At 54.5% G+C, this 23,493-nt stretch overlaps 1 protein-coding gene across 1 annotated transcript in view; it reads left to right on the top strand.

Moving 5' to 3' along the window:
- Positions 1-20,701, top strand: part of SULF2 (sulfatase 2) — a 97,928-nt gene extending 77,227 nt beyond the window's left edge. Inside the window, exons 7-21 of the mRNA XM_090286532.1 lie at positions 389-564; positions 2,888-3,016; positions 4,442-4,498; positions 5,242-5,368; positions 7,149-7,344; positions 14,037-14,265; positions 14,398-14,494; positions 15,000-15,094; positions 15,908-15,967; positions 16,425-16,594; positions 16,844-16,986; positions 18,091-18,214; positions 18,859-18,892; positions 19,119-19,172; positions 20,078-20,701. Coding sequence (XP_090142658.1) covers positions 389-564; positions 2,888-3,016; positions 4,442-4,498; positions 5,242-5,368; positions 7,149-7,344; positions 14,037-14,265; positions 14,398-14,494; positions 15,000-15,094; positions 15,908-15,967; positions 16,425-16,594; positions 16,844-16,986; positions 18,091-18,214; positions 18,859-18,892; positions 19,119-19,172; positions 20,078-20,108 — 1,722 coding nt within the window. The 3' untranslated portion in view covers positions 20,109-20,701. The remainder of the gene's footprint in view (positions 1-388; positions 565-2,887; positions 3,017-4,441; positions 4,499-5,241; positions 5,369-7,148; positions 7,345-14,036; positions 14,266-14,397; positions 14,495-14,999; positions 15,095-15,907; positions 15,968-16,424; positions 16,595-16,843; positions 16,987-18,090; positions 18,215-18,858; positions 18,893-19,118; positions 19,173-20,077) is intronic.
- The last annotated feature ends 2,792 nt before the right edge of the window (positions 20,702-23,493 follow it).

Here is a 23,493-nt window from a genome sequence, read left to right as displayed (position 1 = left end):
TGACGTCGCCCCTGTCACAGAGGCGCCTTTGGAGCGTGGTAGTTCGCGAGCCCCTGCCACTGGTCAGCTTCATTCATTCGTCAGCATTTGCTGAGTGACAGAAACTGTGCTCTGATGGAGCTTACCTTCCAAAGCAGGGAGGCTCACAACCCACAAGTAAGTAGAAGAGATAGAAGGGGAGGACGCCGTGAAGAAAAGTAAGGTGACAGGAAGTGACAGGCGGTGGCGAAGCTGCAGTTATACATGGGACAGCCCAGGGCCCCACTGAGAGGGGACAGCCTGAGCCCTAGTCGGCTGGCCGTGGAGAGAGCGGGCAGGGTGCACAGAGCCCGCGGCCTTGGGGCACCCTCACCTGCTCCTCCCCTCCGCCCCCCCAACCCCGTCTCAGATCTACAACATGCTGGTGGAGACGGGCGAGCTGGACAACACCTATATCGTCTACACCGCCGACCACGGCTACCACATCGGCCAGTTCGGCCTGGTGAAGGGCAAGTCCATGCCCTACGAGTTCGACATCAGGGTCCCCTTCTACGTGCGGGGCCCCAACGTGGAGGCTGGCTCGCTGTAAGTGTGCCCCACCCCCTCGCCGCTCCAAAGTCCCCGGGAGGCCCCTAGGCTCCGCAGGCTCCCAGACGGGCAAGGAGCAGGCAGTTCAACCGTGCAGCGTCCAGCTGCTCCCTGGGGTGGCTCCCGTCCGCGCAAGTGAACCTTGGTGCCACGTGCCAATGCTCCTGCCACTCAGAGTGGGTTCTGATGCGTTTCTATGCCTCGGTCAGGGAAGGAGGGGCCAGGAGCCGTGGGCACCTGTGGACACAGGAGGTCTGGTGGGCGGTGTGTTGCCGCCAGCGCCAGCAGGTGGGAGTGCCGCCTTGATTTCTGTCTGGCTGGGCACCCCTGGGGTCTGGTGGCTGTCAGGAAGGCATGGGGGTGTTGGGAGAGGGGCTGGGCCAGCTCAGGCAGCAGCACAAAGGGAAGCCGGCTCCCCTCTGTCCTTCAAGGACCACGTGGCCCTCAGCCAGCCTTCTCCAGTTAACCTTTGAGATGACACGTTCTGGCAGTACAAAAAGTCATGTCTGGGGCAGGGAGAAGTAGAAGGCTGCTTCCTCGGATCCACAGGGACATTAGGAACACCAGCCCAAACAGTTTTTTTGAAATGTGCATAAATTGCTCTTAAGTCACTTACTTAGTCTGACTTCTGTCAGATCCCCGAGTCCAGGCCAGACACCCACAGGCACTGACAAGTCTTGCTGCAGAATTCCCCCTGACCGGCCGCCGGCCGTGCCCTGTGGGGACAGGGATGATCCGGTGGCCTTGGATGCCTCATGACAATTTCCAGAGCCAGACCCAGCCTCGTCCCTCTTCCTCGGCCCACCTCATCAAATCACTCCCTGTCTCTGGTCTCAGGCCCCCAGCTGTGATCAGAGCTATGCTAACAACTGTGTTTACAGAGCGGTAATCCTGCAGGCCAGGTCTCAGCTCTCTATACCCATGTATTCATTTCAGCATCAGCACAGCCCTGTGCAGGGGATGCGATTATCATCACCCCTCTCATACCTCAGGGCACCCAGGCCCAGAGAGGTTAAGGGAAGGAGCCGGGGTCTGAAGCCCGGAGTCTCTGCTCCTGTCTGCCACTCCATGCAGCCTCTCAGAAACCTCGAGTGTCCCCTGTGAACAGAGCGAATGTGGCTCACTAAGGGCTCTCTTAGCACTAGCATTACAGGTTTGGTCAGCCTCAGAGTCTGTGGTCCTGTTCAGAGGACCCAAAGCAATCCCACGTGGACAAAACAGTGCTAATGTCAGATTTGGGGCTGAGACACACAGGATGCCTGTCAGCCAGGACTCCTTCACTTGAAAGGCAAGCAGGAGTGACCATCAAATTGGATAAGACTAAGTGAGATAAAATGAGTGGAGCAACTAAAGGAACTGGAAAGTCCAAGGCTAGCAGCAGCTTCAGGCACGGCTGGATCCAGCAGTCCCACAGTGACACCGGGAAGCTCTCATTTTCCATTTCTCTGTCTGCTTCCTCTGAATGGATTTCACTCTCAGGCAGGCTTTTCTCTGTGGTGGCAGAGTTGCCATGACTTTCAGCCACCTGGCTTAGGAAACCAAGCAGTGGTTTGAACAGAAGCCTGAGCCTGACTGTCACCAGCCTGTGTGAGCGCATGTGTCCCACTTCCCTGCTCACAAGGCTGTGCAAGAACAAGCAGAGGACTTGAACTCACACAGCCCCGCCCTCCGCTGTTCACCAAGCGTCCTGCTGGGGGCGGACTTATGGCAGCTTGCGCCTTCAGTAAGCAGTGACGGAGACACAGCAAGACAGCGTCACATGTCACATACATGGGTGGGGACCACAGAGCCACGTAGAGTCTGTCACAGGCTTTCTCTCAAGCAGAGAGCTAAAGAAAGTGAGGGAAAGAACGTGCTGTGCTGGTCTCTGGAGGAAGAACATTCTGGCAGCAAGAGCAAAGGCCCTGAGGCCAGACTGTGCCTTGCCAATCAGGGACAGCAACTGGGCCAGGGGAAGGCCTGGGATTGGGGTAGCTCTTGAAGGCGGGTGTCCTTTGTTCGGATAGTGGGGAGAGAAGGAAGAGCATTCCTGGCATAAGAAACAGCCAAGTAGAGGTCGGTGTGTCCTGTGACTCCTTGCAGCCCCCATGGTGTGTCTGGGGCATGGGGTGGCGGGCAGGGGCAGGGTTCAGGAGAATCAGGCCTCAGTAGGCCATTGAGCACCAAGATGTGGGGAGTGAGTGAGGCGATCCCAGCTTCCCACCTCCAGGGCCTCCACGCCTGTGACCTCTAGCCCTCCAGTCGTCCCTCTCCCGAGGGAGGGAGGCTGGGCACCATGGCTCCAGTGGCCAAGTCTGGGCTCCCTGCCTCCCTCCCCTAGGATCCCCCACATCGTCCTCAACATCGACCTGGCCCCCACCATCCTGGACATCGCCGGTCTGGACATCCCATCGGACATGGATGGGAAATCCATCCTGAAGCTGCTGGACGCGGAGCGGCCGGTGAATCGGTAAGGAGGACGGGGGTTGCTGGGCTGGCTCCCCCTACTGCGTGCACTTGGGGCCAAATTGTTTGGGTCTGAGGAAGGGGTGCAGCCCTGAGAGTCAGGAGCTGGGGTTCCAGGGTCCCTCATTCTGACCATTTCCCTGCTGTGGGAGAGAAGGATGGCCCCTCTGAGGTGCCAGCTTCCCATCTGGATATGGCCAGGGTGACCAGTTGCAGACCCTAAATCTGTGTAAAACTTGAAATAATGACCAGAATTAACACCCGTGAAGCACTTGCTGTTCCCAGGCCCTGTCCTGAGTACTTGGCAGGGGGTTTCATCGTTCTGATCTTCACAATAACCCGGTGAGGCAAGCGTTACTGGGATCCCCTTTTACCATTTTGAAAACAGAGTCCCAGAGAGGTCGAGTGAGTTGGTGGAGGTCTCTGGGCACATCTGGCTCCGACTCCAGCATTCAGTCTCCAGACTGGAGGCTGAATCCCAGCCACCATACTCTGTGCCCTTCATGCCATATGGCGTGATGGGAACATGTTCCTAGGTGTCCTGGAGGCCGAATAGGGAACAGGGATGGTGAGCAAAACATAGGCAGTTGGGAAGGTGAGTTGAGCCCCGCGGGGACAGGAAAGCAGGGAGACGCAGCCACTGGTGTGGCATTAGCGACATCTGGTGGCCAGCACTGGAACTGCCCATCGGACTTGCACCTCCCGCCTCTCAGAAGGTGCAGCGCTGAAGGGCACTCTCCATGCTCATCGGACTGCCCTGTAGGGGACCGCCTTCCTTGAGCCTCCACCCTCCGACTGTGAGGCTGTATAAGCTGTAAGGGTGTAAACTGGGAAGGTTCAGGGAGTGGAGGTGCTGGGCTGGGAGCCAGGATAGGATCCCTGGGAGTCAGATACAGAATGGAAGCTCCCTCTGTCAGCCTGAGTCCCTGTCTGGGAAACAGAAACGACATGAAAAGCACATTTAAATTACACAAATCCAACTATAATGGGTCCAAGAAGGAAATCCTCTCCCCCATCCCCTGCCCAAAACACAATGTAATTCACCTGAAGTCAGGGCAGCCTCTCCAGCTGGTGCTGGCCTAAGAGGAAGCGATCTCCCCCAGCACGGGCGGACTGCTGGACTTCCTGGGAGGCAGGGAGACGTACACACACGTGACTGCGTGTGGCTTTGACCTAGGTCACTTCTGCCCCCGTGCCCCCAGACTCGGGTCTCCGGAAAGGTGTGGCTCTGCTGGGGGCAGAGGTGGACGGCAAAGCCTTTCCTGTGCCTGGCTCACCCTGTCTTCCCTGGGGACCCTGGGGTCTATGTTGGTTGTGAACCCAGCAGGCTGGCTCTGGGCATTGTCCCTGCTTCCGGGAGAATGGGCGGGGAGGGGCCATGGGAGGTCCCCCCATTGATGAGAAGATGGAGGTGTGCTTTCTTCCCTAGGTTTCACTTGAAAAAGAAGATGAGGGTCTGGCGGGACTCGTTCCTGGTGGAGAGAGGGTGAGTGCTAGGCCCCGAGGAGATACCAGGGTATTTGAGCTGAGCAGCACCCAGGGGACCCCCACAACTGTCCCATTCCAGGAAGCTCCTGGCAGCCCCACCTGCACCTGTGGTATTAAAGATCTCACTATCGGGCCCTGGCCGGGCAGCTCAGTCAGTTGGAATGTCATCCCAAAACCAACAGGTTATAGGTTTGATTCCTGGTCAGGGCACATACCTAGGTTGTGGGTTCAATCCCCAGTCTGGGCACGTATGGGAAGCAACCAATCTATGTGTCTCTCTCCCTTCCTTGCTCTAAAAGCAATGAAAAAATGTCCTCGGATGAGGATAAAAATAACTCAATAAATAAAAAATAAAGGTCTCACTATCAAGGAAAGAAGGAGAATGTTGTTATTGTCATACCTTCCAACAGTGACTGGGACCTTGTATCCACCGTCCCTAGACACAGAAGCCAATTTGCTGTTCCTGTGGTTGACACACAATTTGCATCTGGAGGCCACATGCTTTCTGCCGCCTATACAGTGCCTTCAGTGTTTTTTAATTTATTGCCAACTCATGCAGTTTGGGAGGTTTCTCATACGCTCCCCGTTTCTTAAGTCTCGGATCAGAAGACATGGCCAGGCTGGACCTACCTGCTCCGTGGCGGCTCCACGCCAGGGCTGAGTGGGGGCTGCCCTGTAGGCGGGCCACATGCTCCTCCAGAGCCAGGAGGCCAGCCCTGTGTCCCGCTCTCGGCCCCACAGCAAACTGCTCCACAAGAGGGACAGTGACAAGGCAGACGCCCAGGAGAACTTCCTGCCCAAGTACCAGCGCGTGAAAGACCTGTGTCAGCGGGCCGAGTACCAGACCGCGTGTGAGCAGCTGGGGCAGGTGAGGGGGCGCGGCCGCAGCCCTGGGGCCGGGCACAGGTGCCCCTGTAAACGGTGGCCGGGCCTGCTCCTCAGCCCGGGCAGCCAGCAGAGCCAGCAAGGCCAGTGCCCCCGTGCTGTGGCGTTTTGCTGACATGTGACGCCCCAGGTGATGCTGGTGACGCTCAGAAAGCGATTTCTTTCTCAGCTCCCTTTCGACCCTGGTCCCATCAGAGGAGAAGTCTGGGGGGGAGAGTGGGTAGCTCCCGACCCCTCTTTGATGGAAGCACAGCGGCCTCTGCACGGCATTCGTAGAGTTCAGTAACTATTTCTGTGGTGCCCCTTCCGGAGGCCCCTCTTCGTGGCTGCTTTTCCATTTACAGGGGTAAATAGGAAATTGCCTTTTGAAATAAATGTAGGTTTTGAAAATGTGAGCTGATTTCAAAAGAAATATTAAGGAAATTATAATCTGAATAGTATGTTAGAGCAAAAACTGATGTTTGGGAGAGTCTCAACTAGGCTTTTCTGAGGCCTGAAAGGCCGAGGTGGGCTCTGGGGAGGGTTGGGGGCATGGCCTTGTACAGAGGGACCCAAGCAGGAGGCAGGCAGAGCAGGGGCGGAGCCCGGAGGGTCCATGAGCAAAGGGAGGTCGGGGAGCGGGCGGAGGTGGCCTGGCCTGGCCCGAGGGCTTCAGGAGGTGCATCCCTGCCTCAGCCTGTGGGCCGGGACTTCGAGCTCATCCACGATGGCTCAGGCGTGCGGATGTGTACCCATTTCACAAATAAGAAGCAAAGCCAGGGCCTTCACATTTCATTTCTCATTAATAAACCCCGCCGAGGCCGAGGCAGGAGTTGGGTGGGTTTCTTCTAGGCTGCATTCGGGCAGCTCCGGCCCATCGCTAGATGAAGAACAAGTACCAGCCCGCTTCCAGGCTGGCACCCTTCCCAGTGCTTGTCTGTAACCCCCACGCCCCTCCCATGTCCGGGAAAAGCCAGTCCGCGCCCCTGGGCGGAGCTGTGGGTCACGCTGCTTCGTAGCAACATTAAGTGCGCACCTCTGTTAAGGGCACTGTTCCAGGCACGAGGGTGACGGCCTTGAACGCCATTCACAGACAGCGCTGACACTGGGGAGAGCCTGGCCCCTGGTTTATGCCGAGAGCCCACAAGTGGTTCTGATTTTGGTTCTGAGCTACAAGGAAGAGCCAATAAGGCCGGGGGGCCTCTGTCCCCCTGGGACTGTTGTCAAATCCCATGCCCCAGATTAAGGGTCGGGCAGTCCAGGGCAGGGGAGGGGCAGGTAAGTGCACACCCAGAGCAGATTGTCAGAGCGCACTGCTTAACCCAGGCGCAACGCGCGTCCGAGTTGGGGTTGGGCCCAGGCCGGCTGGGGGGCATCATCCATGACCCTTAGACCTACAGCTCTAGGGCCTCCGGGATCCCCGTCCCTGTCGTGCACCCAGGACGTGGTCCTGGCCCTGCTGGCTGAGCCACCTCCAAATGCCACTGCCCCCTTCACTCATGCTGTGCCTTCGGGGACGCCCTCCCCTGCCTGTGAGCCATTCTCTCCGCCACCACAATGCCTCCTGTGACTGCGGCTCACACTCAGCCACAGCGTCACCTGGTGTGCCCCCGCCTGCAGTCGACGTGTGTCTGTCCGTCACTGAGCACACAGTTCCAGGGACGTGGCTCTTGTGAGCCCGTGACCCCACGAGGACAGGAGAGAGAAATCCCGGGGCCAATGGGGGCGCGGGGGATGTGGACAGGCCGCACCGCAGAGCCTGAGGCCCTCGCCGTGTCTTGCAGAAGTGGCAGTGTGTGGAGGACGCCACGGGGACGCTGAAGCTGCACAAGTGCAAGGGCCCGGCGCGGCCCGGCGGCAGAGCCCAGTCCAACCTGGTGCCCAAGTACTTCGGGCAGGACGGCGGGGCCTGCGCCTGTGACAGCGGCGCAGATGGACAGCTCAGCCTGGCTGGGCGCCGGAAGAAGTTCTTTAAGAAGAGTGAGTGTGGCGCCCTCGGCGGGTGGGGACAGGAGGGCAGGGACCGCACCGGTACCCGATTGGTTCATTCAAGTAATTCCACAGATGCGTACAGGGGCCAGGGAGCTGGGGACACAGCCAAGCCCCTGATGATCCTCCTGGTCCGGTGGGGAAGGGCAGGAACAAAGAGGGGACATCATGGGACAACTGAGGGCTGGGAGGATCACAGTGCAGAGGGCGGGAGGAGGCGGGGACAGCAGCCAGGGCCCATCACGTGGCATTGCAGGGCCCTTACTCTGAGACACAAGCCACCAGAGGGTTTGAGCAGAGGAGCCGAGATCAGATTACTGTTTTCAAGTGACCGCCGCCCTCCCCCCCGCCCCTCACAGCTGCGTGTCAGTGGGCAGGAGCAGGAAGGCCCGCAGGAGACTGGCCACCAGCCCTGGGAGGAGCCAGTGACGGCCTAGGCAGTCATATCACAGGAAACAGGCTTGGGCCCTGGAAGTGACTTCAGGGGAGACCCCCTCAGGGTGGGCTGATGGGGACAATCCTTGTTATTTGTGGAGTCCATGTCTGCAAGGTCACAGGCTCCCTAAAATTTACTTGTAGCCCCCAAGTCCCTGCTTGAGATGCTTTCACGGTTATTCACGGGCACGTGCAGGGAGGCCAGGAATTCTGAGCCACCCGCGGGCTGGGTCCCTGGCAGAGGTTGCACAGGGAGACGCCCTTCCTGGTTTCGGCTTCCTGCTCTGCACAGGTGTCCCCTTCACGCCTGTCTGCTGCCCTTCCTTCCCCATTTTTGTACCTTTTCCGGGGATTTCGCTGTTGGAAGCGGCCCCCAGCACCCTGCTGAAGTACGGTGTCCTGCTCGCGAGCTCAGGGATGCTGTGACATGCCTCCTGGGGGAGATACATGGCTTAGAGGAGCTTGTGCAGACCTGAGGTGTAGCTCTGCTGGCCATGAGTTCAATGGTGATGAACCAACAATGTATATTAAATAGGGTGTCATTCAACAGGGAACACCCCTAAAACAAGGTGACGGGACCAGAGGCCCACAGGAGCCTAACCCTATGTTTCCCCTGGAAGCAGAGGTCGCTGTTTGCTAACTCATTGCTCACAGTGACCTTAGCGAACGTAGTTACTGCACATAACGCCAGCAGGTGATGTTTGGGGTGAAGAAAGGCACCCAGCCCCGCCGAAGGAGCTGCCTAAGCCTCCACCCCCGGCCCCAGCAGGGGCTGAGGACAGCAGGCAGTGAGAGAGCCCACGAGCAGAGACCGGAGGGCAGACGTCCTCCAGACGCGGCTGGAAGACTCGGTTGTCACCCTGGGCTACTCACGGCCCCATTCCAAGCTCAGCACCCCAGGGGAAGAAAGGCCTCCGGGGGCTAGGACTTCATCTCGGTGGGACCTGGTCCGCGGGCTGGAAGTATCCCCCACTGTTCTGGCCCAGTCAGAGATTTCAGTTCTTTTTTTTTTTTTAACGGTGGTAAAATACACGTAGCATAATATTTAGCACCTTAACCATTTTTAAGTGTGCAGTTCAGTGGCCTTAGGTGCATCCGCACTGCTGGGTAACTATCCCCACCACCACCTCCAGAGCTCTTGGCATCTTGCAGAACTGACGCTCTGCCCATTAAACGCTAACTCCCCGTCATCCTTCCCCAGCCCCTGGCGACCACCCTCCCGCCTTCCGTCTATGGATTGACCCCTCTGGTCCGTGCCACCTGGGCAGAGAACACCTTTCTTACAGCGCGCGTGGCTCTGTCCGCAAGGACCAGGCTCCTCCTCAAATAACACTTCCCCATTGATGCCCCCCCGCCCCCAATATTTCTTCACAAGCCAAGTGGTAACTAGTAAGCTAACCTTTTTCTGGCAAATATGATTGCTTTAGACTGAGTTACACAGCTAACATCTCCTTGCTCCAACACGTGGCACAGAGGATAGTCTTTAAATAATACGGGAACTTGCGACCCAGTTAAGCTTTTTCCTTTCCTGTGAGTGCACAGGGGAAAGAAAACGGCACCTAAATAGCTGCCTCAGCTCAGCCCAGGTCCTTGTCAAAGCCCTGTGCCCTGCACAGCCACCTAGGAGCAAGACAAGAGGTCACTCTTAGGACAAGAAAGACTGGGTCACACAGCCAACTTGGGGGGCATAAGCCCCATCTCCTGGCCTAACATTCTTCCTCTTGCAAGTGCCTGCCAAGAAGACGCTTTGTTCTTCCTTTCTGAGTGGCCAGCCTGGAGTAGGGGTTCTAAACTGGGGCTATCTGGACCCCTTGGGGACACTTGGCAGTGTGGAGACCTTTCTGGCTAGTGTATTGTGGGGCGGGGGAGGGACGCTTCTTGCATCTAGTGCACAGAAACTATGGGTGCTGTAAATCTCCCGCAAGGCGCCGGTCAGGCTCCCACAGCAAAGGTCTATCCAGCCCCACGACGTCATTGGTTTTGAGGCTGAGCAGCCCCAGCCCAGAGCAGCCCAGACCCCAGCACGCCAGGCAGAGCCAGCCGGACCGCGCAGAGATGACGAGGACTCTGGGGACAGGTTCGAGGGGGCTGCTGTTTCTTCACTTATTCTCCTAACCATCTGCGAGTCCTGCCCTGTGCCGGATGCTGAGGTTACAGAGTCGAACGAGAGAGACACTGACCGGACCTCGTGGGCAAGACGAGGTGTAAGCTAGTGAGCAGGATGGGAAGGTCACTTCCTTGGTGGAAAACGTGTGGAGGAAATGAAACGGGGGCGTGGCCAGTGGAGCCGGCAGCAGCTCTAGAGTGGGTGCTGAGCTGTGATTTAAACAAGAGCCAAGTGTGGAGAAGGGACGGGCCTTGGGACCAGCCAGAGCAAGAGTTCTGTGTCGGGGCAGGAGGAAGCACAAAGGCACCACAACCGCAGCCCCAGCAGCGGGCCAGCGGGGCTTTACTGCCTGGGAGGTGGGCAGGCCCAGGCTGTGGCCTTGGGCGAGGAGTTCACAGCTGCAGATCCCTAACCGTAGACCAGCGAGCGCCTTGCCAGGTGGAGACCATTCTGAGACCATGGCAGTCGCACCCTGGCTCAGGGCCTGCCCCCGAGCCATCAGATTCCAGAATCTGAACTCACGGCCACAGGGTCAGGAAGCCCCCTTCCCAGGGCCTGTGGGAGGGAGGGCACCTTAGGGACCCTGGAAACACAGACAGCTAGGGTGACACGGAGAGCGAGCGGTGTGGCTCTGGTCCAGGGAGAGGGTCGCACGGGGCTGGCCAGCCTCTTCTGGGAAGGGCCAGAGAGTAAATATTTGAGTCTTTGCAGACTGCAGTCTCTGCCTCAGTGACTCAATTCTGTCTCTGAGGCCTGGAAGCAGCCCTGGCCTGGGGTGAGGGTGGCTTTTTGACAGCATCAGGCAGAAGCCGGATGGTTGAGGGGCCCTGGGTGTGTGGCTGGGGATGGAGGGGGAAGATACAAGGCCGCTGGCTCCCAAGCAGGAGAGACAAAGGAGCAGAGAGCCCTGGGGTGTCTAGTTCATGGCCTCTTGGACAGACGACCTGCTCCCGCAGGGGCATCAGCTCAGTACTGTGTGCACCAGCGGCCGTGCCCTGTGGCTTCAAGGAGGTGAACTCTGGGAGAAAAAGGCCAAAGAGAAAGCTGCCCGGGGTCAGATGGGATCAAGGCCTTGCCGGAGAGGCAGCGCCTCCCCCGGACCTGGGCCCTGGGTCCTTGGATCCAGTGAGCCTGAGAAATGAAAGACGCCAGCAGCTGTCCCAAGAGTGGGGGCAGCAAAACCAGGTCCTGGAGCCCTGGGCCTGGAGCACACGGGAGCGAGAGTCCCTTCCCGCCTGGGTACCGCCGTCTCTGGCCTCCAGTCAGTCCCTGATCTATGGGCGCCCGCTGGTGGTCAAACGGAGCCAAGCAAAAAGCTGGGCTGTGGCTGGCTCCGGCCCTCCTCCTTAAAAGATGGACATTTAGGGCAGCAGGGGGGTCAAGGACGCGATGCATGCCGGGCCAGGCCTGAGTGAAGAGCGCAGAGTTTTAAAACACCAAGGAGTGGCTGGGGCCGTGGCCAAAGGGAGGCCGCCCCGCCCCGTCTGAAGGGCAAGTGCATCAGCTCCTGCTGGGGCCCACTGTGCGGTCCGCGGACCAGGTGGGCAGGCACATCCATTTCTCTTCGGACGCTGGAAACTGGCACACCTGCTTAGCGTTGGCTATCTGATCTAGTTTGTCTTTGAATATATGGAAGGTGGAAGCAATCTGAGCTCTGACTTGAGCCGGCCTGCCCTCCATTTTCAGTAGCTGACTTAGGGTTTAGAAAAAGTGCCCACCAGGTCGAGAGCTGCATCCAGCTCCCAGCTGGGGAAACTGAGACTCGGAGCAGCTCAGTAACGTCCCTGAGCCTCCCCGTTTCCTATGCAGAAGAGCAAGCTTGCCTGGCTTGTTATTTTCCCCAATTAAAATAAATAGGTTTTGTTTTTTGTGTTTTATTGTGGTATAATTGACAGGTATTAGTTTCAGGTGTGCCACATAATGACTCAGTATCTGTGTGTATTGCAAAATGATCACCACAGTACGTCAAGTCAACATCTGTCACCATATACAAATATGGAATGCAGTATTATTAGCCACCACCAAGATTTAATAACGGAAAGCTGGTACCTTTGGACTCCCTTCACCCATTTTCCCCATTTCCCTTTTCTTCCCCCCCCCCCCCCACCTCTGGCAACTTCCAGTCTGTTCTCTGTATCTGACCTTGGGTTTTTTGGTTTTGTGGTGTTTTTTTAATTCCACATGTAAGTGAGATCATATGGTACGTCTTTCTCTGTCTGACTTCACGTAATATTATGCCCTCAAGGTCCATCATGTTGTCGGTGGCAGAGTTTCCTTTTCATGGCTGAGTAATGCTCCACTGTATGTATGTAGTACCACATCTTTGTGTGTTTATCCATCCATGAGCACCGAGGTTGCTTCTGGGTCCTGGCTGTTGTAAATGATTCTGCAGGGAACATGGGGGCGCATATACCTTTTCAAGTTAGTGTTTTTGTTTCCTTCGGATAAATATTGAGACATGGAATTGCTGGATTATATGGTAGTTCTAGTTTTCTTTTTGGGGGGAACCCCCATATTGTCTTCCATAGTGGCTGCCCCAACTCACATTCCCACCAGCCATGCACGAGGGCTCCCTCTCTCTACACCCTCGCCAGCACTCATCAGCCTGTTTGATGACAGCCCTTCTAACAAGTGTGATGGGTGCTTTTGCTTTGCATTTCCCTGGTGATCGGTGACACTGAGCACAGTTTCATGTACCTGCTGGCTGTCTGTAGGTCGTCTTTGGAAAAATGTCTATTCAGATCCTCTGCCCATTTTTTAATCAGATTGTGTTTTGCTATTGCGTTGTACAAATCTTTATACATTTGTGGATATTAACCCCTTATCAGATCGTTTTTCCCCTAAATGGAGATTGGATTTAGTCAGTGCTTTTTCTGCATCTTCTGAGATCCTATGATTTTTGTCCTTCATTTTGTTAACGTGATGTAGCACATTGATCTGCTGATAGTAAACCATACTTGCATCCCTGGAATATATCCCACTTGATTATGTATTGTTGAATTCAGTTTGCTGATATTTTACTGAGAATTCTTGCATTCTGTGTTCATCAGGGATATTGGCCTGGCCTATAACTTTTTTTTCCTGTGGTGTCCTTTCATTTTGGCACCAGAGTAATACTGACTTTGTAAAATGAGTCTGGAAGTATTTCCTCCTCTTCTACTTTTTGGACAAGTTTGAGTCTATTATTTTTTAAGATTTTATTATTTTTAGAGAGAGGGGAAGAAGGGGAGGGAAGGAGAGAAACATCAATGTGTGGTTGTCTCTCACGCACCCCCAACCGGAGACCTGGCCCGCAACCCAGTCATGTGCCCTGACTGGGAATCGAACCAGCGACCTTTTAGTTCACAGGCCGGCGCTCAATCCACTGAGCCACACCAGCCAGGGCACAAGTTTGATTCTTACTTCCTTTGAATATTTGGTAGAATTCACCAGTGTAGCTGCCTAGTCCTGGACTTTTTGTTTGTTGGGAGGTTTCTGATTACTGATTCAATCTCCTTACCTTTTAATTTTTTTAAATTGAAGTTGAGTTCACAGAAAATATAATTTACCATTTTTACAACCTTCAAGTATACAATGTAGCAGCACTTAATACATTCACAATGTAGTGTGACCACTGACTCTAGCTCTAAAAACATTCCCACTGCCCCGAAAGGAAACCCAATGACGCCGTCCCCACAGCAACCCTAATTTGCTTTGTTTCAGTGTCGTTCCCTAGTTCGGATATTTTATACAGACTCATCCAATAGGAGACCTCTCGTGTCTGGGTTCTTTCACACGGCAGTGTTTTCAACATCCACCCGTGTGCAGCATGTATTACTGTTTCATTCCTTTAGGGCCAAATGTCCCATTGTATGGATGTACCAGTTGGTTTATCCAATCACAGCTCTTCCTTGAGATCACCCAAACCGATTCCTTCCTGGCTCTGGGGCTGCAGTTTCCCCAGTTAAATCACCCTGAGGTCCTTTCCGCTGGGCTCCAGGTCCTGCTTCCCAGGCAGTAGGTTACATGAGCCTGCGAGTCTCAGGCAGCACTGAGCCTCTTGCTCGGGAGTGCTGCCCTACCCAGACCGAGAGTCTGCTGCCCAGGGAGCCCAGCCAGCCTCCCAAGCCCTCTGACCGAGCCACCCCTTGGACGCCCACAGAGTACAAGGCCAACTACGCCCGCAACCGCTCCATCCGCTCGCTGGCCATCCGGGTGGGCGGCGAGGTGCACCACATAAGTCTGGAGGAGGCGTCCCAGCCCCGCAACCTTACCAAGCGGCACTGGCCAGGGGCCCCTCGGGACCAGGACGACAAGGACAGCGGGGACTTCAGTGGCACTGGAGGCCTTCCGGACTCGTCAGTCCCCAACCCCATTAAAGTCACACATCGGTGAGCGTCCAGGCAGAGGGCGGGGGTAAGAGGGAGAGGCTGGGCCTTGGCAGGGGCCCCCACCCCACACAGGCCCCTGGCTGGGCCCTCCTCACCCCCTCAGGGCCACATGCAATCCCTTCTCTGGAGTAGGTGCTACATCCTGGAGAACGACACGGTCCAGTGTGACCTGGACTTGTACAAGTCCCTGCAGGCCTGGAAGGACCACAAACTGCACATCGACCACGAGGTGACGGGTGTCGGGGCACGGAGCGGTTTCTCACCACCACGCACATGGCAGGGCCACCAGCCACACGAGGAGAGAAGTGAGGCCGGGCCCAGTGCCAAGAGGCCCCACAGACCCCTCCACCCGGGACCAGGAGCGTGTGTCCTGGCACGAGACAGCTTTCCCACAGCCGGCTATGGAAGGAAGCCGGCATGGTCGCCTCACACCCCTTTCTGGTTTGCAGGACGGTCACACCCCATTCAGTCCTTTCAACAAGCCTGGCCTGGGAGGGGGTGGGAAGGGGCGCACATTTAAGTCCTCAGTGGGAGTTATGGCTGGTTCCCTGGCAGGACAGGACTGAAGGAAAATGACTCACAGTTCCTTTGCTGGAGTCTGGTTACTTCAGGTAAAGCCATGGAACCCCCTCAGCACCCACAGATGTGGGCAATGGAGGGGCACCACCAGGCCACCCCTTCTTACCCAGCCCCCCTCCCAAGTTTCACGGCCTCCTCTCCTCTCTCCCCCTCAGATTGAAACCCTGCAGAACAAAATTAAGAACCTGAGGGAAGTCCGAGGTCACCTGAAGAAAAAGAGGCCAGAAGAATGTGATTGTCACAAAATCAGGTGAGGAAGAAGCAAAGGGATCCTGCAAGGCTGCTCCTGGGGACAGCATTCCCTCTGGGGCTCCTCTCCTTATTTTTGTATCCCTGTTTGTTCCCTTGGGGTTAAAAAAAAAATTCAGTAATTCACATCCCCACTGTCAGCCACTGGGCACACATTGCCACCCCCAGGTAGCCAGCCAGACGCCAGGTTCATGCACGGCCGACAGAGGCAGACTGTGGACATGGGGGGCTGGCTCCCAGGAGGGAAAAAGGCCGACTGCCCTTTTAGGAATAGCCCATGTGGCCTGAGGTCCCAACCAGCCCTGGCCCAAGGGACAGCTCGAGAGCAGCGCTGCCCAGTAGAACTTCCGTGATGATGGGAAGGGCAGTGGCTACTGAGCAGCGGGGTGGCCACCAACCACGGCTGACTAGTAAGCACTTACAATGTGGCCGTGAAACTGAGGAATCGAATTTATCATTTACATTTAGTTACACGTGGGGACTGTACCACAGCCACCTGGAGCATCTCCGCTACCTTCCCAGAAAGGGCTTGCAAATGTGGGACCCCCCAGGGCTGCCCCTGACCAAGCATGAGGTGGCCGGGGGTCGGGGGACACCCATCTGGTGATGCCACACAAAACCAAGCTTCCAGTCCTGGCCAACTTCCACCTACCCCGACCTTCTCCGTCTGGCCCAGGCCTGCAGCTGGGGTGCCCCGCTCACACATGCAGGAAGGAACCAGGCAGGGCGCTCCTGGGGTGGGGTCCCAGGAAACTGCAGTTTGTGCCCACCCAGGACGGTTACCCTGAAACCTGGGGTTTGGGGTCTGTTCCAGTTACTACACGCAGCACAAAGGCCGACTCAAGCACAAAGGCTCCAGTCTGCATCCTTTCAGGTAAAGGCGGCTTCGGGTCCAGGGGAGAGACGCAAAAGCTGCCCTTCCTTAACCTAAAACAAACAAGGAAACGAAGTCTTGGCCTTCCCCTGGGCAGGCGGAGGCAGTCCTTGCCGAGGTCTGGCTCCCAGATCGACACTGAGCAGGTCTGCACGCGCCCCCCTGTGGCTGCGAGGGGTTACTGCAGCCGCAGCAGGCTGGGCAAAACAGGCCCCCGAAACCGGGGGGGGGGGGGGAATGGAGCGGGGGGTCCCCGCAGCCTCTAATCCTCTCCACCTCTGTGCCGCCGCGGACCTGCAGTGGCCCTTTAGCGGAGGTTCTTCCCTTGGGGATCCCGCCAGCGCTGTGCCCACAGCTGTCTGGCGGGAAGGGCAGAGGTTCAGGGTCATTGATCGCTAGGAGACTCCTAGGCGGGAGCCGAGAGAATTGTGAGAGGTGTGGCCCTCTGTGCCCGTAGGAAGGGGCTGCAGGAGAAGGACAAGGTGTGGCTGTTGCGGGAGCAGAAGCGCAAGAAGAAACTTCGTAAGCTGCTCAAACGACTGCAGAACAACGACACGTGCAGCATGCCGGGCCTCACGTGCTTCACCCACGACAACCAGCACTGGCAGACCGCACCTCTCTGGACACGTGAGCGAGCCCGGGGCAGGCGCGGGGCAGACAAGAGGGGCTTCTCCAGGGCCTCCCCTGGCCCCGGCCTGTGAGTGCTTCCTTGCCAGACCCTGCAGGTCCCTTGGGAACGGGTTCCCTGACAACAGCGGGGTCCACAAGTGCTCCCAACAGGAAGCGGCTCGGGTCGCCCCGGACAGGAATTCCTGTTGGCAGGTCGGGTGCCTTCCTGCAGGCGCACTCAGGGTGGGCTCTGTCTTCCCTCGGCAGTGGGGCCCTTCTGCGCCTGCACCAGCGCTAACAACAACACGTACTGGTGCATGAGGACCATCAACGAGACCCACAATTTCCTCTTCTGCGAATTTGCAACCGGCTTCCTCGAGTACTTCGATCTCAACACAGACCCCTACCAGGTACAGACGGCCCACACGGGAGAACGGGGGTGTGGGGCACACAGGTGCTGCCACTCAAGGCACCCTCCCCGCCCCCCTCCGACGCCCCGAGGAAGTGATACGTTTTCCAAGTCCCACTAAGTCCCTCAGTCAGAAGTGAGTTGTGAAGCCTCCGAGAACTTGGGGACTCCACGCGCAGCCGGCCCTTCCCTGCCCGCATCTTCCTGCGCCTGCGACCTAGGCCTCGTGCAGCCTCTTCCCGGGCAAGGTCACATTAGAACGGGCGGTGTGGGCACCCGTGAAGACTCCTAGGCTGGAGAGGCCCTTGGGGCCAGGCCCAGCCGGGCGCCCGCAGGTGCCTACAGGGCCGACACCTGGCCCTCACGTAGCGCTCCCCGCGTGCGCGTGGTTTCGGAAGCACTTCCGTATGTTAAGGCGTCTGAGCACATACGTGATGACTAAAGTGGCCCCGAGCACGGAAGACAGAAAGGAGCCCGTCTGTGGTGAGTGGCACGGGCACGTCCCGCCTACAGCAGACGGCCGCCCCTGTGCCTCGCACCGCAGCCGCGCCGGGGTGTGGCCTTGGCACTGCCCAGTCTCCGTGCTTCAAGGAAAGGCTGACCGTTTTTACATGAAAGCTGATGTCTAAATGCCAGCAACTCTATGGTCTGCCAGTCTCTGTCCTTCCGTAGGTCATCCCCGTATTTTGCAAAAGTCACTGGTAGCTCCCAGACTAGGCAGGGACCCAGGTCACACTATCCATCCCGCCACCGAACGGCCGCTTTCCAATCCAGAGGGGCAGGGGCTGTGACTGAAGGCTGCTTAAAAACACAGGGCTTCGAAGGGCTGCTTCCCAGGCTGGGTCCATCCCCTGACCAGCGGCTCCCAGAGCGCAATGTTAAGTACAAGTGGGTTTTTGCCCTCCTGAGTTCTCATCCTCATGAAGAGCGACTGGTGGGGGCTGGAGGAAAAAAGGGTTTTAACTGTTCCAAACTCAGCTCTGGCCGAAGCTCCGGCCCATGGCACCCCCTGCTCCGGCCTGCAGGCAGTCAGTCACCTGGCTGGTGGCAGGGGTGGGGGGTCTCTACACTCACCTTGTTGATGACCCACCTTTTTTCCAACCAGCTGATGAATGCAGTGAATACACTGGACAGGGATGTCCTCAACCAGCTACACGTACAGCTCATGGAGCTGAGGAGTTGCAGGGGCTACAAGCAGTGTAACCCCCGGACACGGAACATGGACCTGGGTGAGTAGGTGCCCCAACGTGGGGCCTGTACCCCAGCAGGGTTACCACAGGAACGTTGGAGGTCATGTCTAGTCCAAAAAGGGAACCCGGAATCACCGGGGTGGATGAACGCTCACCGCTGGCTACAATATCACCTCCCTGACGTCCACCAAGTGCTGCTTTTACGATCCATCACTTACTAACCGCTCAGTGCCAGCTGCTGTGCTGAGTTGTGTATGCCCAACTGATAATCTGACAACCCCGAGGTATACCTGCGTGTCCTCAGTGACCAGGTCACCTGACCCCCCAAGTCCACACTTTGGCTCACACTGCTGTGCCTTCTAGGAAACTTGCCAAGAGCAAGACACGTGCTCTCCCACCACCCCGCCTCTCTCAGGGCCTCGGTTTCGTCCTCTGTAGCACAGGTGTTCGTGCCCATACCTGCCTCCTAACTGGTAAGGTGACACTGGAGTGTGGGCAACCTATAAGGCTGCCGCAAGGAAAGCCCACCTCCTCATTCAGTCCTATCTGCCCGGGGAACACTGTCAACATCATGGGTGACAAAGTGCTGAAGATGTTTAAAAAAAAAAAAAAGTCTGTTGTTGCTTGTGCCATATATACCCTAAATCACCTGTTTCCATTCTGTTCCTCTCTCTCTCGTTTAGGACTTAAAGATGGAGGAAGCTATGAGCAATACAGGTATTTGGTTTTGTTTTTAAAGCCTGAGAACCGTCCCTTCTCCAGGCCCTTTAGTCTGACCTCTGTGGCTACACGGGCTGGGGCGAGACTTGCCCTTTCTCTGGCCTGGACCACCCACCAGTGATCAGTGTCACCTGCGAGACCTTTTGTAGTGTTCTTTGGGGGTAACTTTTTCTCTCTCGGTGGCGGTTAACACTCATTCTCCTTTTGACACTTGAAAACTTAGGCAGTTTCAGCGTCGAAAGTGGCCAGAGATGAAGAGACCTTCTTCCAAATCACTGTGAGTTGAGGAGTCTGTTTGCAAATTAGAGACCTGGCTCCGGCTTGCTCCGCTCTGCCAGGGCTATTGTGTGTGCATGCCAGTCCCCATGTAGTGTCCTCATTAGTTCCTCTAACGCAAGGGGAAGCAGTAATGTCTTTCCTGTAAATAACATACTTGGTACATTTCACATTTGGGATTAATACCTTGTCTAGATACACTGTTCTCTACACAATATCCTGTGCCTGGTAAACTCAAGGTCTTCCGTAGAGGCCGAGAAGCATTTAGGTGTTAGGACTGCCAGACACCGTGAAGGCTGTGGCTGCAGAAGCATTATCTGGTCCGTAACATCAGCAGAGCGGCCTCATTAAACGTTTCCAAGACGCCCATGCTACGAACTCCAGTGCCAGCCGAGGCTGGCAGGGGGCTGAGAGACGGTGGCACGCAGAAAGGCTGCCTCTGGTCTAAAGAGAACAGCATGAACGCAATGCAATTTGAATCCCCTCATTCCTCAGGAAAATCCAAAAGCTGAAATATGTGTGCGAATTTTTTAACGCTGGCAACTACTCTGACAGTAAGTTACCACGCCAACAGAAGCCCTTAGGGAGCGGCCACGGGCAGCCTCTGGCCGCTTCGTTTGTGTGCACAGAAACCGGTGCGACTTTAATAGGACCATAATACTGGGCCAGCGAAGCCTCATTTGTACTTCTCCCCTTCTCCTTGGCCACTACTGTGCCCCCATCTTTAAACGCCGCCTCTGCTGACAACTGACACTCTGGATGACTAGGGGGCAGCGAGCCCGTTCTGGGGGACCTAGAAATAGTCCTTCTCAGCAGCCACAGCCTTGCAGCAAAGCTCACTCAGCTGTAGGGCTGACGGGGCAGCGCAGTACCCAAACACTGAGACGGGTTTGCTTTGCCCCACAGGGGACAACTGTGGGAAGGCTGGGAAGGCTAAGCAGCGCGACATGGACCTCCGCAAACACAGGTGTCACCTGGCTGTACAGACGGCACACCCCGTGTGACTTCACGCAGAATTGTGCTGTTAGCCGGGAGGCCTGAGACACACACCCTTGCTTTCTATTAACACGGCCGGTTCCGGAGGAGCGCCATGGGGGCCGCGAGGGGCCCTTCCGGAAGTCCACTCTCGCCCCCGCTTTTGCTTTGGATCGTACCTCACCAGCTGCACAAAATGCATTTCATATCCAAAAGTCACCACTAACCCTCTCCGAGAGGCTCACAAAGGGACAAGAACAGATTTTTTTTCTTGTATTTCCCCAGAGGGTGGGAAGTCACTGGAATTTTTTTTTAATCATAAGGGAAGAACAGCCCTGTTTTAAATCCTCTTACCTTTCGATCTGTCACGAAGGACAAAGCAGCAGGGCAGAGGCAGCTTGCAGACGCTGGAAATGGTGCACAGTCTGACAGGGAGTCCGGAGCACAAAAGACGTGACGCTCACCTGGCACTGTCACCCTGGCTGCCTCTGAGGAAACTGACTTCACTGTACATATGCGACTATTTACATGTAACCAGCGTGGGAACTTTTAGGGGAATCTAATAGGAAAGCCCCCTTTTCAAGAGTGGTGGTGGCAATAAACGCGGTGTGGCCGGTGTAAGAGAAAAGCCCTTGCAGGTGTGGGCATTTCTGCTCCCGCCCGGTACCATGTCTCCCACTGTTCTTTTGTTCTCTCCCCCAGATCTAATGGTTTTTCAAGTACTGAGAAGAAATGAAGTTCATGTACGTCCAGGCTTTAATGAAATTGTATTTGTAAAGAAATTTTGTAGTCTTTAAGTATTGTCAAATGATATTCAAAACCCCAGCCAATAACCAGCAGTTGGTATGAGGTAACCCTTGACATTTTGTAAAAGGCCATCCTTGGGAGTTTTATGGTGTGTTTTTTTGTTTGTTTTTGTTTTTTAATCATTCAAGACACTACAAATCAACACCTTTTTCAAAGGCGACACCTTGGACTTAAAAAAAAAAAAAAAACTACCTATAGGGGAATAGTTATAAATTAATGCCTAAAATCTACCCTGTTTCAGGGGCCTCGCAGGTAAGTCTCACATTACACCACCTTTAGGACCTTACTTTTCACATGTATGAAATGCAAAGCAATTCACTGACCCATCTGTGCATCCCAGGCAGTCCCCAGGTAAAGGCAGCTGCCAGAATGCTGGAATGGGAGTCCTGGGAGGCATCTCAGCCATCAGCTAGGCCAGGGCATTCCTCATTTAATAGATGCTCTCTAAGCACTGGCCTCTGATAAGAACAGTCCCATGCTTTTCAAGATTTCTTTTTGGAACACGGTTGCAGAGTATAATCTCCAGTTTTGCTGTGCTGCAGACAATAAAAGGCATTTGGTGGGAAATGAGATTCCTTGTAACCTCACAGAAACTGCTACTATTATTTGAAATAAGAATCCTTAACCTTTTTTTTTACCCTTAATCTGACAGGGATGTTTTTAAAATAAATAAGCTCATAGGCTTCAATTTTAAATAGAAACCTTTATTTACAATGACACTCAAAATGATCACCAAAACAGTCATGGCTTGCCACACAGCCATCTCATGAGTTCTTCCATGTGGTTTGGAGTCTTTGCAGTATGAAGAATGACAGACTTTTTTTTAAAGCAACATTTAATGTAAACTCGATCAAAATTGAATTCATTCTCAATACTATAAGTCAATTCCTGAGAATTTAAATATTGCTCTCAGAATGACATTTCCATCTTCAAAATTCCATACATTGGAAAGAGAAAAAGACAAATAAGGAAAGAAAAAAGAACACCCTGCTCATTATTAAATGGTTTGCCTTGGGCTGAACAACAGCACCTGCTCCTCACAGGAGGAAATCCCATCTATCCTAGAGGTTTTGCTCCTATGAATTTCCCACTTGTGAACAGAACTCATGGCTTCTGCAAATAAAAACGGAACTGGACAGGGATATGCGTAACTGGCAACACATTCTACGTTATTTTCCAGCTGCACCTCTGGATCAAAGGACTTCTAGGACAGCAAGCCAATTACGTCCTACTGCAGTACCTCACCCCCCTACCCTCAACTCACCTTAGATGGCAAGATGATTAAGCAGTCCTTGTTGATTGATATTTACACCTTTCCATCAAGATGCACAATTTAGAAAAGTGGCATCATCATATGAACATTAACAATTTCTATTTGCTCTTTTAAAGGAAGAAACCTATCTGCTTTATATCATTTTGATCTTTAAAAATATATATATATATCTTTGGATTCAGCAAAAAAGTAGGTATACTGGAAATATCTCACATTCTAAAAGCAGATGAAAAGATTACTTATACTGTTCATCCAACAGATACCAAGGTTTAAAAAAGTGGGGGGCTGGGGGTTGAGGAGAGGTAGGCAGCAGAAGTACAAAGAATTATCCAAAACAGATAAAAGGGCAATAAAGGTTAAAAAAAACAAATTATCTCAAAGACTGCACCTATTAAATCAAAATTTTAAGTTTGTACCAATAAAGTGAACATGTAGAAAATATAAAAACTTATAATAAACTTGTTTTTTTCATATAAAAAGGGGTGCTGCCTTCCAGTTAGCCTGGAACCAGGACTAAGGAAAAGAATCATAGACGTTACTTTTAATTTTTAAAAGTCAAGAAAGGGAAGAGCACCATTCTGTTTCTCCCCACGCACGCGTGACAAACAAGAGGCTCAGACACACTCAACAGCATCTGAAAAGACAGACTTAACCAGCCATGTCTCTGTCTCCAGACAAGAGGATATGTTATCTGAAAAGTCCAGGCCATATTATGGAAGCTGATGGATTTGCAATCTTAGATTTATTTTTAACGGGGCAGAGGTGGGGGGTGGTGTCAGACTCAAATCCACTCTAGTAGTGGTTCTGGAAATGCAGGCTTCACTTATTCATAAGCAAGTCAGAGAAATTAAATGATCTTACCTTCAGATCCACCTAGAAAGATTAGTTAAATGTGTGTGAAATGAAAACTAACTGGCTCTCACTTATTGCTAGGAAATGACACCAAAGCTAGCAGAGACATTTGAAATTCGTAGATATTCCAAAAACCCAATTTCACTCCATTGTTTGAACCTAATAAAGTAAACCAGACACAGGGAACTAATTACACGTGATCTTTTTTTCCTACCCCCAACTGCCCAGAGCAAGTGTCAGGGAGCAGCGACCGCAGCCGCGGGCCAGGGCAGCAGAGGGAGGCCGTGCAAAGGTGCTCAGGCTGCAGCTCCGATTCACACAAAACCGACTTCTTGGGACTGAGTCCTTACATAATCAGGGCACTATTCTTGTTCTCAGGGGTGGTGAAAACCTCATGTTAATGAGTGAAAAAGCA

The sequence above is a fragment of the Furipterus horrens genome, unplaced genomic scaffold (assembly GCF_987537825.1).
Source record: "Furipterus horrens unplaced genomic scaffold, mFurHor1.1.pri manual_scaffold_8, whole genome shotgun sequence".
In the NCBI taxonomy this organism is placed as follows: Eukaryota; Metazoa; Chordata; class Mammalia; order Chiroptera; family Furipteridae; genus Furipterus; species Furipterus horrens.
Note: the sequence above shows the minus strand (reverse complement) of the source record. Positions and strands in the feature narration are given on the sequence as shown.